Source organism: Muntiacus reevesi, chromosome 3 (assembly GCF_963930625.1).
Source record: "Muntiacus reevesi chromosome 3, mMunRee1.1, whole genome shotgun sequence".
NCBI classification, from domain to species: Eukaryota; Metazoa; Chordata; class Mammalia; order Artiodactyla; family Cervidae; genus Muntiacus; species Muntiacus reevesi.
The window spans coordinates 267,942,120-267,959,544 of record NC_089251.1 but is presented as its reverse complement, the minus strand read 5'-3'; the positions used below and the strand labels follow the sequence as shown (position 1 = coordinate 267,959,544).

The window sequence follows — 17,425 nt, the reverse complement described above, 5'->3', positions numbered from 1 at the left end:
AGCTACAACTGCTGAAGCCTGAGCACCTGGAACCTGTGCTCCACAACTAAGAAGCTACCGCACTGTGAGGCCCATGCACTGCAGCTGGAGGGTAGCCCCTGCTCACTGCAGCTTGAGAAAAGCCTGCACAGCAAGGAAGGCTCAGCACAGTCTAAATAAATAAAATTATTTTAAAAACCACATAGAGTGGTTAGGATTAAAATACAAGACCCTACTATATGCTTCTTACAAGAGACTCACTTCAGTTTTAAGGAAACACATACTGTCAGAGTAAGGTGATGGAAAAAGATCTGTCCCAGTGGAAACCAAAAAAGAGCAGGAGTAGCTATACTTATATCAGACAAAGCAGAATTTAATCTGAAAACTGTAACAAAAGACTGTTAGATAATGAAAAGGTCATTAGATAATGATAAAGTGGTCAGTTCCTCAAAAATATATATTTTTTTCATAAATATATATCATATATTTCACTATCATAAATATAGTCACACCCAGCATCAGAGTACATAAATGTATTAAGCAGATACTAAAGAACTGAGGCTTCCCTGGTGGCTCAGACCATAAAGTGTCTGCCATGGGAGACCTGGGTTCGATTCCTGGGTCGGGAAGATTCCCTGGAGAGGAAACGGCAACCCTCTCCAGTACTCTTGCCTAGAAAATCCCTTGGATGGAGGAACCTGGCAGGCTACAGTCCACAGGGTCGCAGAGAGTCGGACACGACTGAGCGACTTCACAAAGAGCTGAGGGGAGAAATAGACAACAATACAATAATGGTAAAGGATTTCAGTACCACACTTTCATAATGCCTAGAGCATCCAGATGGGAAATCAAGAAAACAATGGACTTGAACCCTATATTAGAGCAACCTAACATATACAAAAGAACTATCCAAAAACGATCTTAATGACCCATATAACCACGATGGTGTGATCACTCACCTAGAGCCAGACATCTTGGAATGTGAAGTCAAGTGGGCCTTAGGAAGCATCACTGCTAACAAACCTAGTGGAGGTGACGGAATTCCAGCTGAACTATTTCAAATCCTAAAGGAAAGTGAAAGTGAAGGTCACTCAGTTGTGTCCTACTCTTTACGACCCCATGGACTTTACAGTCCATGGAATTCTGTAGGCCAGAATACTGGAGTGGGTAGCCTTTCCCTTCTCCAGGGATCTTCCCAACTCAGGGATCAAACCCAGGTCTCCCACATTGCAGGCAGATTCTTTACCAGCTGAGCCACAAAGGAAACCCTCAAATTCTAAAAGATGATGCTGTTAAAGTGCTGCACTCAGTATGCCAGCAAATCTGGAAAACTCAGCAGTGGCCACAGGACTGGAAATGGTCAGTTTTCGTTCCAGTCCCAAAGAAGGGCAGTGCCAAAGAATGTTCAAACTACCGCACAATTGCACTCGTTTCACACACTAGCAAAGTAATGCTCAAAATTCTTCAAGCTAGGCTTCAACAGTATGTGAACCAAGAATTTCCAGATGTTCAAGCTGGATTTAGAAAAGGCAGAAGAACTGGAGATCAAATTGCCAACATCCGCTGGATCATCAAAAAAATAAGAGAATTCCAGAAGAACATTTATTTCTGCTTTATTGATTATTCCAAAGCCTTTGGTTGTGTAGATCACAACAAAGTGTGGAAAATTCTTCAAAAGATGGGAATACCAGACCACTTTACCAGCTTCGTGAGAAACATGTATGCAGGTAAAGAAGCAACAGTTAGAACTGAACATGGAACAACTGACTGGTTCAAAATTGGGAAAGGAGTACGTCAAGGGTGAATATTGTTAGCTCGTTTATTTAAGTTCTATGCAGAGTATATCATGTGAAATGCTGAACTCAATGAATTACCAGCTGAAATCAAGATTGCTGGGAGAAATATCAATAACCTCAGATATGCAGGTGACACCACCCTTATGGCAGAAAGTGAAGAGTAACTAAAGAGCCTCTTGATGAAGGAGAAAATGGAGAGTGAAAAAGTGGGCATAAAACTCAACATTCAAAAAACAAAAATCATGGAATCCAGTCCCATTACTTCAAGGCGAATAGATGGGGAAACAATGGAAATAGTGACAGACTTTTATTTTTGTGGACTCCAAAATCATTGCAGATGGTGACTGCAGCATGAAATTAAAAGATGCTTGCTCCTCAGAAGAAAATCTGTGCCAAAGCTAGACAGCGTATTAAAAAGCAGAGACATTGCCAACAAAGGTCTGTAAAGTCAAAGCTATTGTTTTTCCAGTAATGTTTGGATGCGAGAGTTGGACCATCAAAAAGGCTGAATGCCGAAGAGCTGATGCTGTTGAACTGTGGTGTTGAGGAAGATTCTTGAGAGTCCCTTGGACTGCACGGAGATCAGTCAATCCTAACGGAAGTCAATCCTGAATATTCATTGGGAGTATTGATGCCGAAGTTCCAGTACTTTGGCCAACTGATGCAAAGAGCCAAGTCATTACAAAAGACCCTGATTATGGGAAAGATTGAAGGCAGGAGAAGAAGGAACGACAGAAGTTGGGTGGCATCACTGACTCAATGGACATGAGTTTGAGCAAGCCCTGGGAGACAGTGAAGGACAGGGAAACCTGGCATGCTGCAGTCCATAGGGTCTCAAAGTGTGAGACACGATTGAGTGACTGAACAACAACATATACAGAATATCCAGTCCAACAACAGCATAGTGCATATTCTTCTCAAGTGTGCAGAAAACATTTTCCAGGATACAACCTATTATAGCTTACAGACAAGTCTTAGCAAATTTAAGAAGATTGAAATCATACCTTGTATCTTTTCCAACCAGAGTGGAATGAAACTACAAACCAATAACAGGAGAAAAGCTGGAAAATTCACAAATATATGAATATTTGATATGCACCCTTGAACAGTGTGTCAAAGAAGAAATCAAATGGGGTATCAAAAAATATCTTGAAACAAATGAAAATGGAAACTAATACATCAAAACCTGTGGGATGCCACAAAAGCAGATCCAAGAGGGAAGTTTACATCAATAAACACGTTCATTAAGACAGAAGAAATATATCAAATAAACAAGTTAATTTTCCCCCTTAAGAGACTAGGAAAAGAGCAAACTATCCCCATTGTAGGCAGAAGGAAGGAAATAAAAACCCAAACAGAAATGAATGATACACCGTCCATAAAAACAGTAGAGATGCTTAACAAAACTAAGAGCTCCCTTTTTTGACAAACTTTTAGCTAGATTACCTAACGAAAAGGAGAGAAGATTTAAATAAATAAAGTCAGAAACGAAAGACGAGGTGTTACAACTGAATTACAGACATAGAAAGATCATAAGATACTACTGTGAACAATTACATACCAATAAATTGGATAATCTTGAAAATAACAGATAAATTTCTAAAACATGTATCTTAACATGACTAGATCTGTTTCTTCATAGAAACAGAAAATCTAAACAGGCTAAGAAGATTGAATCAATAATTTAAAACATCCCAACAAAGAAAAGTTTGTGGAAGAGATGGCTACACAAGTGAGTTCTAGCCAGTCTTTAAAGGAGAATTAATACCTTTTCAAATCTTCCCAAAAACTGAAGAGGAGGGAGCACTTCCAAACTCATTTTACAAAACTAGCATTACTATAATTCCAACCAGATAAGGACACTCCAAAAAGGAAATAACTTACCAATATCACTGAAGAATATTGATGCAAAAATTCTTAATAAAATAGTAGCAAACTTAATTCAACAATACACTAGAAAATCTTAAACCATGACCAACTGCAATTTGTATCAGGGATGCAGGGATGGTTCAACATCCATAAATCAATCAACCTGCTATGCCACATTAACAGAATGAAGGATGAGAATCGTATGATCATCTCAGTAGATGCAGAAAAAGCATTTGACAAAATTCAGTATCTAGTCATGATAAAAGCTCTGAACAAACTGGGTACAAAGGGAACATACTGCAATGTAATAAAGGTTATATATGACAATTTCACAGCTAACTTCATACTTAACAGTGAAAAGCCAAATGCTTTCTCTCTAAGATCATTAACAAGACAAGAATGCCTACTCTTCTACTTTTATTCAACATAATACTGAAAATTATAGCCAGAGGAAGGCAAGAAAATGCAATAAAATACATCTACATGGGAAAGAAAGAAGTAAAATAGTTTCTATTTGCAGATAACTTAATATAGAAAATCCTAAAGACTCTAACAAAAAGTATTGAGCTAGTAAATAAATCTACTGAAGTTCAAGATACAAACATCAGTGTACAAAAACAGTTCTGTTTCTACAGTCTAAGAATGTGCCATCAGAGAAAGAAATTAAGAAAACAATTTACAGTTGCATCAAAAACAATAAAATACCTAGGAATATATTAAACTAAGAAAGCAAAACATGTACACTAAAAACCATTGACATTGGTGAAAAAAATTGAAGACACAAATAAAGGCAAAGATCTTCCATGCTTATACATTGAAAGAATTAATGTTAAAATGTTCATGCTGTCCAATGCAATCTTCAGATTCAGTGCAATCCCTATCAAGATTCCAGTGGCATTTTTTTCATAGAAAGAGGACTATCAATCTTAAAATTTGTATGAACACGCAAAAGACAAAGATAGACAAAGCAATCTTGAGAAAGAACGAAGCTGGAGGCATCATGTTTCCTGACTTCAAACTCTACTGTCAGCTATAGTAATCCAGACAATATGGTATTGACATAAAAATGGACATATAGATCAGTGGGACAGAATGGAGAACCTAGATAAAACCCACACATGTATGGGCAATTAAGACAAAAGTATCAAGTATAATGGAGAAAGGATAGTCTCTTCCTTAAAACTGGTAAAGTCCATATATAAAAGAATGAGACTGGATCACTATTTTACTTTGTACACAAAAATCAACTCAAAACCTAAGACCTGAAACCATACCAAAAAAAAAAAAAAAAACGACTCCTGGGAGAAAAGTAAAAGGAGTAAGCTCCTTGATAGTGGACTTGGACATTTTTTGGGTCTGATATCAAAAGCAAAGGCAGCAAATGCAAAAAAGTAAGATGGACTACTCCAAACTAAAATGCTTCAGCGCAGAAATGAAAGCCATAAACAAAATAAAAATGCAATTTATAGAATGGGAAAAATATTTACAAATCATAGATAGGATAAGGGATTAATATCCAAATTATATAAAGAACTCTTACAACTCAATAGCAAAATGCCCATAAACAATCTGATTTAAAAATTAAGCAGAGGAGCTGAACAAATATTTTTTCAAAGAAGACATACAAATAGCCAATAGGTACATGAAAATGATAGCTTTCGGTGAATGGTGTCAGATTCATGATCTCCAAAGAAGATGATTTACCTTCAGGACCAGGGACCAGGCTTGATCCCTCAAAAGCTTTTGTATAGCAGAGTTTTATTAAAGCATAAAAAGGGATACAGCAAGCTTCTGACATAGACATCAGAAGCAGGCCGGAGAGTGCCTCCCTTGCTAGTTTTAGCAAGCTGTTTTATGTCTGTTAGAAAGCAATTAATCAGAAAAAGAAGACACCTCAAGGCTGACGGAGTTTCACCAAGCCCCTCTCCCACAGTATGCATTTTTGAGATTGAATAGAACAAGGTATGTCATCCACTAGCCATAAAATAATTGACATGAATACTGGTTTGTTGAGCTATTATCAGCCAAAAGTTAGTCTTAGGTGGAACCATTTTGAAGAAAGGCAAATTCCAAAGCAAATACATAGTTTCATTAACATAGCTTAAGAAAAACATTTCCCTAAGAAAAATGCATTGGTTATCTCAAGGTTTGAGACAAGTTAGGTTCAGGTGGAATCAGGTGTCCTGGCAACACAGAATTTTACAAGGAAAATATCTGACACTTCTAGTTTGTTTCCTCTTGCAGGTTAAGGGAGAGATAAAAAATGTCTTGACACTTGCAGCCTATTTCTTTCGTTTGGAGACCCCGGCCTTCCTGCCTATTACCCTTGCAAAAAGATGCACAATATCATTAGTCATCAGGGAAATCCATATCAAAATCACAGTGAGATACATCTCACACCTGTTAGAATGGCCCTCATAAAAAATAAGCAAGAAGTAAGTATTGGCGAGGATGTGGAGAAAAGGGAACGCTTGTGCGCTCTGTGCTATTTACTTGTTCATGCATCCATCAGTAGACACTTGATTTGCCTCCACATTTTAGCTGTTGCTAATAATGCTGCTATGAACAGGAGTGTACAGATTTCTTTTCAAGACCTTGCTGTCAATTCTACAGCATGTTTTTGTTTGCTTTCTATTACTATAAGTTCATTAAGATAGTTTATTGACTCTTCCTTGGCATTAAGCTTCTTCCCCCTTTTTTCCCTTTGTCACACTGCTCCTTACTCCACCCTCCCATCCTCGCTGCACTGCCCACACCCTCCGGCAGGATCACGCTCCTCTGTGTTGTAGCCCTGATGCCTCCATCTCAGGCTGACTGTCCGCGGAAATGTGTACTTAGCTCTGTAGATCACTTCAGCCTGGGAGTGGCCACCTTTTTCTGTCCAGGGCCAGATGGTAAACTAGGCTTTGTGGGCCTTGTGGCCTCTGCTGCAGCTGCTTGCCTCTGCCATCATGGTAGAAAGTAGCCACAGAGCTAACTGTGGATGTGGTTGTGATCAGCAAGATGTTATTTACAAAAACAGGTGAAGGGCTGCCTTGCGCCTTCAGCCATGGTCTGTTGACTCCTGACTTAAGTCAAAGAGCTTCGGTATGCTTTTTATTTAATCTTGGCTCAAAAGGTAGCAAGCTGAAGTTACTGCAGCCCAGGAAGAGAGGAGAAAGGGTATCCCTCCAGTTTTTTGTTAGACACTCTATTTTGTAAAAGTACTGTTTAATTTGTACCCTGGTGTAATACTAAGAGTGGAATAAAAGATGAGTTGGCCCATGGTCCAGGATTGTGCCTGCCCCTTTCTTTCATGCATGTCAGCCCCTTCCCCTCTTGCGTAGGCGCACCCGTTGTCTCAGGCTGACTCCAGGCTCTCTCTTTCTTCTTGGGGCTTCCCGCTCCTCTGTTTTCCACATCTCTGTGCAGCTATTTGGAACCCCTCAATTTAACATCCAGTTCCATATTATAGTATCTTGTGTGGTTTCTTCAAATATGTTGCTTATTTTTTCTCAATGACACTGCTGGGTCTCCTTGGGAACCGAGGACACAAAGTGCTGTGAGGGGAAGGTGGAAGTTTTGACTTCTGCATGGCTTCACCTCTTGTTAGCTCTGTGGCTTGGCTTAAATGCTGATCATTTCTGAGGCTTTGTTTCCTTATCTGTGAAATGATTATTAGAGATAGTCCTGTATATATCTGGGTCTTATGTGTCCTCCCTGTAAGATGTTCGTATTCTCTGAGTGCCTTTGGCATGGACAGTAGCAAATTGCCAATGACCAATCCCATGATTTAGAAAAAGCCCAGGTTTCTCAATTCAAATTATATACAGGGAAATAAGAAACACTATTACCAACTTTAGAAAGTGAAGCCGAACTGAAGAGTCTCTTGATGAAGGTGAAAGAGGAGAGTGAAAAACCTGGCTTAAAACTGAACATTCAAAAATTAAGATCAGGGAGGGGACATGGGTAAACCTGTTGATGTTTGGTAGAAACCAATGCAACACCATAAAGCAATTATCCTTCAAATTAATTAAAGCAAACAAAAAATAAGATCATAGCATCCGATCCCATCACTTCTTGGCAAACAGAAGGAGAAATAGTGGAAGCAGTGACAGATGTTATTTTCTTGGGCTCCAAAATCACTGAGGAAGGTGACTGCAGCCGTGAAATTAAAAGATGTTTGTTCCGTGAAAGGAAAGCTATGACAAACCTAGACAGCATATTAAAAAGCAGAGACATTACTTGGCCAACAAAGGTCTGTATAGTCAAAGGTATAGTTTTTCCAGTGATCATATGCGGATGTGAGAGTTGGACCATAAAGCAGGCTGAGGGCTGAAGAATGGATGCCTTCAATTGTGGTGCTGGAGAAGGCTCTTGAGAGTCCCTTGGACTGCAAGGAGATCCAACCAGTCAATCCTAAAGGAAGTCAACCCTGAATATTTATTGGAAGGACTGATGCTGAAGCTGAAGCTCCAATAGTTTGGACACCTGCTGCGACGAGCCAGGGAAAAGGAAAGGTGGGCGGCAGAGGATGAGATGGTTGGATAACATCACTGCCTCAATGGACATGAATTTGAGCCAACTCCAGGAAATAGTAAACGACAGGGAAGCCTGGCATGTTGCAGTCCATGAGGTTGCAAAGAGTTAGACACAACTTAGCAACTGAACAACAACAGATTACCAGCCTTAAAATTATAGATATTTTATAAGGAATATTTTTTCTTGCATTGAAGAAGTAATGTGATCACATTTTAAAAGTAATCACCCAGATTCTTTCTATCATAATTCAATTTCTGTTAGCATTTTGATTTTTTCTTAATTTTCTCAATTTAATTCATTTTAACGTGTGTGTTTTGATCATAAATTACTTGTAATTATTTTAACAACTTTCATATCCTACTTAACATAGTTTTTTTGGACTTTTTTTGGACTCTTAAAAATATAGAAGCAATATTTTAATTTTTGGTCAATCATAAAACTTATTTTTCTATCCTGGTATATTTCATATCTACTGAAATAATATCATGGTATGATTTAAAAGTATCGTTATATATTGGCTGTGCATGGAATTGGTATGAAAATCCTGTTTGCACTGAAATAGCAACTTCAGTAAATTCCTAATCCTTCTACACTTAAAAACTAATTTAAAAATAAAATGTGACTATAAAGAAAAGGTAGCTTTAATAACATCTGCAATGAGAAGAAACAGGCCAGATAGTTTGATTTAATCATTTCTTATTTTAAAATTGAAGGTCCATTTTAGCTTCTTATCTTCTGAAAGAAAAGCTCAACATCTTGGGCAAGTTGGGGTGTCTGCTAAGCTGTGCGGGTTCTGTCGTGCTGATTATCCATTCCCCGAAATCTGAGAGTGTGACTACTCAGGCTGAGTTGGAGGAGAAGCTGACCAATCCAGGTAACTGAGGCCTCACTGCCGGAGAGCTTGCTGCCTCCATCATGGTTCTCCCCAGGGGAGCAGTACCCTCTGCCCTGCCCTGCTGTGTGGTCTGTCCTCCAGGCCCTTGGCTCCTCCTTGCTCACCACTGTCCACAGCTGTCCCCTGGGGCTGTCCTGCTGACCTGGCCCCCTTGCTGCCTCTTGGGTCTGGACCCTGTACATTGACATTGCGTCCCTGTCCGTAGCACAGTGGGTGCCAGTTCTGTGGGTCTCTTCAGATTGTTCCCCTTCGGACCACCAGGTGTCCAGGCCTTGGTTCCTCCCCCTGTTGTGAAGCTCTCTGAGAGCCAAGGCCTGATTTAATTCATCTTTAGAGACCCTATAGAGCTCTGTATGTGTTTTTTGTTTGTTCTTTGGTATATATTTTTTACCTAGTTTCGCTTCTTTCTTTTTTTGATAACTGCAATCACCACCCTCCCACCCCCCACCCCCATACCCATGAGACTCGAAAGCTGAAACTCCTGCACATTCAATGTTAGTTGCTGGGTCATGTTCTACTCCTTGTGACCCCACGGACTGTAGCCCATGAAGCTTCTCTGTTCATGGGATTCTCCAGGCAAGATGACTGGAGGAGGTAGCCATTCCTTCTACAGGGGATCTTCCCAACCCAAGGATTGAACCAGGTCTCCTGCATTGCAGGCAGATTCTTTACCATCTGAACCACCAGGGAAATCCACTACACATTCAGGCTCAGCTGCTTTTCCTGATTTTTCCACAAACACAGCCCATGCTTTTGCAGTATTTTATAATACCTTTGTGCACACTGCTCTCTCTGCCCTTCACTACCTCTTCCCCTGTTTATAGGTCAGGCTCCCAGACAGCTTGCAGCTGTAGTGTCTTCCTGAATCCTCTCTTGCAGCAGAGCTCCAAGGTCCTTTTCCTTACCCTTGGGGAAGAGGGGACTCCCACCACCTGTTTGCTGGTACACATGTGCAGGCTGTACCCAACCCTCTCAGGCCCAATGCCTAGCACCCACTTTACAATCTGGGAATGAAGTTCATGACAAATATACAACTTCCTTGTACATATAAATAGCAGTCAACATAATGCCCTAAGAATAATACTTGGGAATAAAATAGAATGCTCAAGTATAGCCACAGGAATAGATATATTAAAGACAGCAGACCCCACAGCATGCATGGAGTTGCTGACAATCTGGCAGGTGCACAACAGACGATGTGGAGGTGTTGTCTTATTGACTCACTTGGGATTTTGCCATCATCGATGGGATGATCTTCTTCTTCTTCTTTTTTCTTTGACTGGACCAAACAGCTTGCAGGATCTCAGTTCCCTGACCAGGGGTTAAACCCTGACTCTGTCAGTGAAAGTCTGGAATCCTAACTTACCTGGCCACAAGGGAAATCCCAGCAGTGGGATCTTCTGAAATGGAAAATAACTCTTGAAGTACTGAAAAATTTAATATATATTAAATGCTTGCCAAATTACTTTGTTTTATACATAAAAGAGGTTCTAGGCTCTGATTATTATAAACGTTTTTCAGTTACCTGTCCGGGGTGACATTCAGAAGTTGTGAGGAGAACCCATTGATTTTTTGTTGTGTGAGACTGTCTATACATGAGGACCCTCGGCCTCTGCGTGCAGCCCTCAGTCCCTGCCACAGCCAGAGATACCCCACAGTTTTCCTTCATGTTCTTTAAGGCCACACACGACTCTCTTTCCCTGCCCCCCCCACCCCCAACAGGAGTACTCTGCCTAGGGTTTGTTGAGTTGACCATCTTGTGACATGGCTTAAAATAAAATTCTTGAGGCTCCCCAGGCAGTCCAGGGTTGGGACTCTGTGTTTCCGCTGCAGGCGGCACGGGCCTGATCCCTGGTGGGGGTAATTCTGTGTGCCCTGCCACGTGTGCAGAAAGAGAAAGAACAATCTCATAGTGTGTATGTTGACTTCTAATGTTACAGAGTATTACTAATAGAAGACTTATTTATTGACTTGTAATATGTAGGAGGTGTGAAATTTTTAACGGTGAAAACAGTGATGGGAAAAAGTTCCTGTGGATTGAGCTCGGTGGGTCTGGCAAGGCGCACCTGGAGCAGTGGATGTCCTGGTGGCAGGGGCAGGCGGTGGAGCGTGTGATGGGGGCTGCTCTGCTGGGCCCCCCGCGTCACTGTGCACCTCTCTTTTCCAGTGTTTGTGGGCTACCTGTGCATCGTGCTGCTCATGCTGCTGCTGCTCATCTTCTGGATTGCGCCGGCCCATGGGCCCACCAACATCATGGTCTACATCAGCATCTGCTCCTTGCTGGGGAGCTTCACCGTGCCTTCCACCAAGGGCATTGGGCTGGCTGCCCAGGACATCTTCCACAACAACCCGTCCAGTCAGCGGGCCCTCTGCCTGTGTCTGGTGCTCCTGGCCGTGCTTGGCTGCAGTATCATCGTCCAGTTCAGGTACATCAACAAGGCCCTTGAGTGCTTCGACTCCTCTGTGTTCGGGGCCATCTACTACGTTGTGTTCACCACACTGGTCTTGCTGGCCTCAGCCATCCTCTTCCGGGAGTGGAGCAACGTGGGTCTGGTGGACTTCTTGGGCATGGCCTGTGGGTTCACCACTGTCTCCGTTGGAATTGTCCTTATACAGGTGTTCAAAGAGTTCAACTTCAACCTGGGGGAGATGAACAAATCTAATGTGAAAACAGACTAGGATGTAATAGGAAATTGTATGGCTTGAGGAACAGAAAGAAGATACGGTCTCTGGTCCTAATTTGATGTGAAGAAGAAAAGTAAATTTACACAAGTACATCGCTTGTGTTGGAGTTGCTTGTATATGATGAATAGGCTGGTGGAGAATGAGGATGCGTTGCTTAGCACTGGAGTGTGGACTCAGCCTTCTGTTCTCTGAAGTTGCTCAATGGTTGCCTGAGTGTCATCTCTCTCTGATGAGAGGAATCTTATGTTCATTGCCATTAACCTGGAAGCTTTGATGAATACTCTTTGCTTTTAAAACACTATCATTATTTAAATAGAATGGGCCTATTCTGGTTAGTGTTTGCAGGGGAACAGATGTTCTTATTTAGAAGCTTACTTTGGAAATAGGAGAAAGTGTTGTCTTGAAGTCTGACTCTACAGTAAATGTGTCTTTAGTCTTGTTATTTTGCATTAAGCATGTATAACATTCAGGTGTTCCATCCAAATCAAAGGTATATACATTTAATTGTTTTTAATCCTCTGATGTGTTGACTCTCCTACCCCTGACTCCTAGACATTTTAATTGGAAACAGAGAGAGAAGAGTGAATGGATACCATATACTGTTCCATTTGCAGGATGATTTTCAGTAGCTCAAATCAATTTCAGTGCCTTTATCACTTGAACTATTCACTTAATTTGACTATTACTGTGTGTCTGTTCTCTTAGATTAGAATAATGCAACTTCCATGATTATACTTTAGTATTTCACTATTCAAACTATAAATGTTCAAAGCAGTTATAAATTATAGTATATTGGAAGAGAATCAAGATGAAAGACACATTAGAGTAAGTTGACCCTTTCAGCATGTTATAGTCCAATTAAAGACAATTGAATAAGTAGCATGAGGTATTTTATTTGTATTCAGTCTAATATAACTGGGATCCAGTATTAAATTTACCCATGTTCTCATTCAGTAAACACTGTGGCCACTAAGAAGAAATTATTTAACTTGATAATAAGGCTGTTAAATGAGAGAGTTAACTGTTCAGTGGCACATATGAGTTCAGGAACAAGTTAAAGGATGCAATTAAGCTTAAGTTTTTTTTTTTTTTTTTTTTGCTACAAATAGCACATAGTTTTAGAAAGAATTTCTAGCAAAAATGAAAACAGTTTAACCATCTCCCTGTTGTTTGAGATGACAAAGCACTCTGCAGTCCCTCTCCCAATCTCTCATTAAACTTCTGAAATGCAAAATAGCCATTAATGATCCCAGTATTTGGATCAAAAGAGGTCATTTGCCTGTCTATAGTAACCTTCCCTGTGTATGAAATAGTAACAAAGCACAGAGTGATGCAGATATTCATCAAGATATCATATACTTCATCTGCAATATTGTTCCCCCCATCCCACCCTGCAGGCATGTGGGACTTCCCTACCAGGGATTGAAACAGTGCCCCATGCAGTGGAAGTGCAGTCTTAACCACTGGACCACCAGGGAAGTCCTGAGGGCAGTGTTTTGTCTAAATAGGGAACTAAGCCGAGTTGAAAGATGGGATTGAGTAAGGTGATGGGATTGACTTGGTGAAGTAGAACATGGAATTTAATAATACCCAGTTAAAATTACTAAGGAATGTCAATAGAAAAAAATGTATTTTTCTGTTTAGATGAAAAGAACATTTCTAAAGACCTAAGGGATAGTTCCCTAAAGTGTTGAATAAAGAGGCTAAATAAAACAAGGTTAGAGCAAAAAACACCCCTATGAATTAAAAGTACATTGGATGATCATGAGCTGTCAGTGAGCTGTGAACAGCAGCAAGAGTATTTTAAGAATTTTCTAAATCTTATAGTAACTGATAGTTAATAAATGCTCCCAGCATTTACTAATAGTAAAATGCTCCCAGAAGTCCATTACTCTTTTTATCAACTCTTGAAGGTTTGTTTTTTATCATCAGTATTTTTAGGAATACAGGCCTTAATTTATTGAACTGAACTTTCTAAAAATGTAGGTGTATAAATATACTTTTCAGCATAAAAATAGTTTCCTAGGTAAGGAGTTGAGATATTAAAAAAATACACGTGACTATACATGTATCATAAGAAAGTTCATGGAAATTACCTTTTTTTTTTTTTTTTTGGTTGCAGTTTCCATGTGAAGCTTAGTTTATTTAAATCCATCTATTGATGTTCCTGGTTGCAGTTAATCTGTGTATTCCATAGACACTTAGAGGTGATATTTTCTGGATTATCTCCCTATGATTTTTTTTTTTTTTTTAGTAAAATAAAATCTCAAAGTATAAACAACTTGTCATCTCTTGAAGGTGATAAGCCCCAGAATAGTTAGACTCTTCCAAATTTATATCTGTTTAGCAGATTACTTTGGTAGGATGCACAGCTTTTCTTCCACTGGAATGCAATTCATACCATCCATTGTATTCCAAGTGTGACTGTAGCCTGGAAGTAATTGACATGACTAGCAGTCTAACAGCCTACTTTTCAGGTTTGACAGAGCATATAACTTCTGACTTACAGTATTTATTTTACAAATCTGTGTTTTTATAATTTATTTGGAATTAAAAAAAATAAAAGCTTTAAAGAGAAAGGCCCAGAATGGGGATAGGTCTTACAGTGATCTTTCCAAAAGTAAACATTTTCATTATTATGCTATTCTCTGGGTTTTATCTTTGATAAAACTAAGGGAAAAAATTGTCCACTTGTTTTCAGGCCTCCTGTAAAATCGTATGTTTGTGATCAAAACTTGCACATTTACCTGGATAGATACCTAAATAGGCCATTTCTCTCCTCTCTTACTTGGACAATGCCTTGTTTTCTCCTCTGAATCTTTGCATTTAAAAAGATTGCTTCCTGTTCTGCTCAGTGGTTAAGTGTATATGGCCTATTAAGGATTCTAACCCAAACCCAGCACCGAGATGACCCTGAGTGTTTTGCTGTTCTATAGGACTGCTCCACCTCTGCAGAGAATAATCCAGAAATAAACCAGTTTCCCTGCTGCCACATGGGGAGCAAGAACTCCCCACAGGTGGGTCTTCAGGGGGTATCATCGCTCAGATGGTATTATGGTCTTTTCACATTAGAAAGTTAGTGCTTGGTTCAGCAATAAGAAATATTCTTTCAAGTCCTACTTTTCAAGCCAATTTGTTATATGCAGTTTTATTTCCAGAAGTTGATTCTAGCTGTGGTCAATAGATTGGGTTTTTCTTTGGGTTTCTCGTCTGATAGAAGAAAGTACTACTGAAGTAGGCAGTCACCTCTCATCTTCCTTCTTCACTGACCTCTCAGCTCTTTGTAAATACTGTGCTCACTTCTAGAGGCCAGTTCCTAGACTGTAGTTCCTAGATCTGTAAAGTGCTTGAGATGCACTGTCTGTAGGCCTGGATGCGTCCACGGAGACTGAGGTATTTGTTGGTCACAGGCTACTGTCATGCTGCCTAATTCTTGTTAGGAGATGACACCTCTCTTTTCTGAGCTTCTCAACTAACCCAGAAGAGCAATCTGCAGAGCTCTGCCCATCACTCTTCTTTGATGCCTACTTGATCCTGACTTAGAATTCCTGGGACTGAGTAGGAACCTGCAAAGAGAAGAAGCGTTAGTTTAGATCTGTTCACGACTGACCAGTTGGCTCCAGTGGTCTGATGAAGTTGTCCTTACTGTGTCTGACACCATGGAAATAGTTCACCCATCAAGCAGGATTTGATGGAATCTTGGTGTTCTACCTTCTCAGGGACCAAAAACGTAACATTAACTCCTTAGCATTGACCTTCCTCTCAAAGACATGTCTGTGTTATTGATAGTTTTTCGTATGTTTTACTCATAGTTGTAGCTAGAGGTCTGTTAGTTTGAGTTAGGAAGAGAAAGACCAGTTTGTACACCAGTCACACCATAAAAGTTTATCATATAAAATACCTCAACTTTCTGTATTCCTCACCTCCGCCTCAAAGTTGTACTGGTGATGAATTTTGAGGGTCTGTCCTTTAGCTTATAGGTGAGTTTTCACATCTGGCCAGATTCTTATACCTCCATCATATACTTGAATAGATTAAGAAACATAGGAATGGGAACAAGAATTTGGCCCAACTTCACAACTCATTTATTTTCATAGTATTTCTCACATGTGGTTAAATGCAACAAAAGAATTATATTTTAAAAAAGTGTAACTTTCTGTTACATCAAAAAATACTGTCTAGTGAAAAGTTGATATTCAGTAGAACAATGATCATGTAAATAAGCATCTATTTCAAATGTACCCAATATGAAAAAAAGCATAGTTTAGGCCCCAGAGCATGAGCCGGGAGGATTTATTTGTTCTTTTTTCTATTTTCCTCTGAATTGTGCAACTGTAGGTGAGTCACTTAACCTTTCTGTGCCTCAGTTTCTCTACCTCTAAAGGGTGGGATGGGTCTCCGTGTCTGTGTTAGAGCACTTGCATGTTTAGCTTATGCTGGTCACCTCAGACCAGAGCACATGGACAGGACCCCTTGGGAGTGATGGACTGGGCATCCTATCTGCTCAGGACCATGCTGTAGACATGCAACTTCAAGCACTGAGTAAACAGAGGAAGCGCTGGGTGTAAAGCTTGCATGATTTTATGAAGCTTTAATTTTCCTTTTTTTTTTTGTTTTAAAAAGAAGGGTTTTATATATTCTGTTGTAAAATATCGAAGTTAAACAAAGACTTTAAAAAGCTGCACTGAGAGATCACATTCTGATGGTGTAATGAGCTTCTCTGACATTCCACAAAGGTGTATGTTCTGCAGAAGAATCAATGACCTGTAAACCAGATAAATTCTGTTGTGTTGAATTTGTAATGGGTGATGCTGAACTTCCTGCTTCCAAGTGGCTCAACCCTGACCATGAACTACCTGACATCAGGTGAATGTCAGGAACTCCCAAACCATTAGTGCCAAAGGGTCACACTGAAAAGCGCAGAATCTCTTTCATTTGTCAGACCGAAATAATTTGCCCCCAACCCCAACCTCATGTCAGTGTTTTTACACTTTGGAAAAATTTAAGAGTACTGTTTTTCAGTAGAATTCCTGAGTGTTTTTGCCTCTTTAAATAACTTTCTTGTAAAATGGAATATAATTGTGAAAGAGGAATAAAACTAGATAAAAAATGTAAAATGTTGGTTGGTTGCGTAAAATCTTTTTCATGTAAATGTATCAGAAGAGCTTCCAATTAGCACACACACGTATTTGTCAATGACTAATACTTGCTTATATTCTGCTTTATAGAAGTAGTCATAGCATGTTGTAATTGCCTTATGTAAATAAAAGGCTATTTATTAAGTTTTCCAATAATATTTATTAATATGTATGTGTTTTAAAATAAAATAACTTATTTCTAGCTGAACAGTCGTTGCTTTTTTGCCCTTTACATGAGAAGTTTGTGTGGTCTCAGGTTCCATATCATCTTAATTTCTCAATCAGATGCTTCCCATTTTCTTCATAGAAACAGATAGCCCAGGTCTCCATCAGGATGTAGAAAATGTCCACTCATGCGTATCTTAGGAAGCAAAACTATGATGAGTGAAGAAATTCACCACCGAGAGACTACCTTCTGATACAATGAAATGATGTATTAAAGAAAACCATTTGTATTTTAATGTTAATGTCTTTTACATGTTTCTGAGGTATATAACATATAACACATTTTAAATACATGGAAAATTTGAGAATCATAACAC

At 39.6% G+C, this 17,425-nt stretch overlaps 1 protein-coding gene across 1 annotated transcript in view; it reads left to right on the top strand.

Annotated features, from left to right (window-relative positions):
• NIPA1 (NIPA magnesium transporter 1) overlaps positions 1-17,091 on the top strand; it is a 49,285-nt gene extending 32,194 nt beyond the window's left edge. The window contains exons 4-5 of the mRNA XM_065932014.1: positions 8,879-9,039; positions 11,228-17,091. Coding sequence (XP_065788086.1) covers positions 8,879-9,039; positions 11,228-11,739 — 673 coding nt within the window. The 3' untranslated portion in view covers positions 11,740-17,091. The remainder of the gene's footprint in view (positions 1-8,878; positions 9,040-11,227) is intronic.
• The last annotated feature ends 334 nt before the right edge of the window (positions 17,092-17,425 follow it).